This window comes from Engraulis encrasicolus, chromosome 1 (genome assembly GCF_034702125.1).
Source record: "Engraulis encrasicolus isolate BLACKSEA-1 chromosome 1, IST_EnEncr_1.0, whole genome shotgun sequence".
Classification (NCBI taxonomy): domain Eukaryota; kingdom Metazoa; phylum Chordata; class Actinopteri; order Clupeiformes; family Engraulidae; genus Engraulis; species Engraulis encrasicolus.
Window position 1 is genome coordinate 33099291 of NC_085857.1, and position 2500 is coordinate 33101790.

The window sequence follows — 2500 nt, forward strand, 5'->3', positions numbered from 1 at the left end:
GCTTAGAGAAATGAGGGGACTTGGTATGTTGTGCAAGTATCAAGTTTGAACTGGAACACCAGAAGAAAATATTATTATTATTATTATTATTTTTAAATCAATTAAATGTGAGATGCATCAAATATGTTGCAGTGTATCACATGCAGCCAGATGTGTTGGTATTGAATTTGTTACAATGAATGTCCATGTTTTCATTTATGTTCATCAATATTATTTTTAGGATTGGATGTTGCCTATAGTCAATATACTCTGCCACACCAACTCATATATCAATATTTGTTTCTTTCCACAGCTGAATGGGAGTGCTACCCCATGGACCCAGCTGTATGGCATGTAAGTCTTGATATTTTGCAACTCTTTATAATAGCCGTTTGCTATAAATGGTTAAATGATGGAGAACTAATGGTTTATTATTATATTAATACACCGAATAACCTATATACCGTTTATTTGTCATTTATATCTTGATATGAAGAGTTCAGATGCAAAAACCCCTAACTCCATTTCTGTAGACCTGCACTTCTATATTTTTAGAGAACCCCGTTGTTGGTTTGGTTTACATTTATGTACTGTTAAGATTATTTTCTGAAAAGGCACTTAGGGGGTTTTGCATCTGAACTCTTCATATGGTATTGTGCAAACTCCTCGGTCTTCAAATGAGTAGTGGTGTTTCCACATGTAGCCTACCCTTTTCATGTGGCGCCAGACACCTTCAAACACCAAACATTTCAATGCACTCAAAGCAGGTCTAAGGTGCTGTTTCCACATAGCAGGATATTTTTTTAGCAGGGTATTGTTTTTCTCCTGTTGAGGTGTGAACGCAACATGTGGATAAAAATAAATCCTCCATTGTAACAAATGTGTTTCAGCCCCCTAAACAGGATATTTTTTTCTCCTGCTTTTTATACCTGGATTTTAAATATCTGCTACGTGGAAACGGAAGGTCAAAACCAATGCAAAACCAATGCAACCAGGAGAAAAAAATATCCACATATAAAAATATCCAGCTACGTGGAAACAGCACCTAAGTTGCATTCAGTGGTAGAGCGATACATAGACCTGTATGTACCATAGATGCAACTTTTTCTGCCTCAAACTTGTAGCTGTTAATCCTGTTCTGCTTTTAAAAAAAAACTTTTCTGACGTCACAGTGACAAAATCTAACTGCTACTGTGTCAGTAAAACCATGTCCATGTATGTATTATAGTCCAGTGGTGTAGTCTATGTAGTAGTAAAGGCTACCCACCTCAAAATTTCAGGGATTTCAGTATACACCTAAAATTGATTGACCCATTATTTAGAATAGCACAAATATACACAGTATACCCACCTCAAACAATGCTGAAATATACAGTATACCCACCACAAAAAAGTAGACTACACCGCTGTTATAGTCCACTAAATTATGCTTGAACAATTTCAAACAAGCTCATTTACACCAGCTTAAACGGTGTGCTGTGTATTGTCCACCTCCACACCTCCCTCTCTCTCCCTTTTCTTCTTCTTCTTGCTGTGGTGACCGAGGGAGAGAGACGTAGGTAGGGTCACTACTCCACCTGCAGGCATTGTGTGGAACTGCACCCCCTAAATGCAGATGGGCTGAGTCAGCAGGCCAGGGGTGAGTTTCTCAAAAGAGAAGTTGTTAGCCTGTTAGCAACTTCGGTAGTTGCCAATGGGAAATTGCATTGAAAACAACAAAGTAGCTAATGTAGTAAGCAACTTTGGTTTTGAGAAATTCACCCCAGGTGCCTCAGACACATTTACTCAGATGCCATTTCAAACTATGCTACAATGATGGCCGGCTTTCACATTGAAATTGTGTGAATTAATGAAATTGAATTTCTTAAATTATTAAGTGAGCAGGTGACGTGTGTACGGACACGGGGGGTGGTTTTGTTGGCGTGGCGGCCAGGAGAGGAAGGAGATGGAAAGCAGTTTTATTGTAAAATATGCCATCAATGTGAAATCACATCGGGGAGTTCCTGCTTAACATCTCTCTGCTACTGTGTTGTATTAGGACAGCTGTAGCCTACCTTAAAGGTGCACTGTGTAATATCTGTAGTAGTTTATTTTCAGAATCCATGCTGCCCATTCACAAATGTTATCTTTTTCATGAAAACTGTCCACCACATCACATTTTAAGTATTCATTAAGACTGGAAAAATCGCACTGTTCATACATGAAAAGGGGGATTGCCTGCCATTTTTAGCTGCAAAACTTACTGTACTTTGGTCATACTATTAAATATGAGTTTATTATTTAGTAAGTATTCATGATAAGGTCAAATATGGCAATAGGCAGCACAGTTTCAATGAGCTGCATAGTTGCAATACCTACTATGGCCACCATCCTACACAGTGCACCTTTAAGCAATGTAATAACAATGTCAAAAAAAACTTGAATGTGGGCAGTGAATATAGGAATATAGGCAGATAGACACACACTCAAACAGAAACAGACATACAGACAAACACACAGCGTTAGGCTAAAAGGTGGGGAT

General features: G+C 38.3%; 1 protein-coding gene across 1 annotated transcript in view; it reads left to right on the forward strand.

The window, feature by feature from the left end:
• Positions 1-2500, forward strand: part of rims1b (regulating synaptic membrane exocytosis 1b) — a 140411-nt gene that overhangs the window by 84288 nt on the left and 53623 nt on the right. The window contains exon 11 of the mRNA XM_063208858.1: positions 293-333. Within this exon, the coding sequence (XP_063064928.1) occupies positions 293-333 (41 nt within the window). The remainder of the gene's footprint in view (positions 1-292; positions 334-2500) is intronic.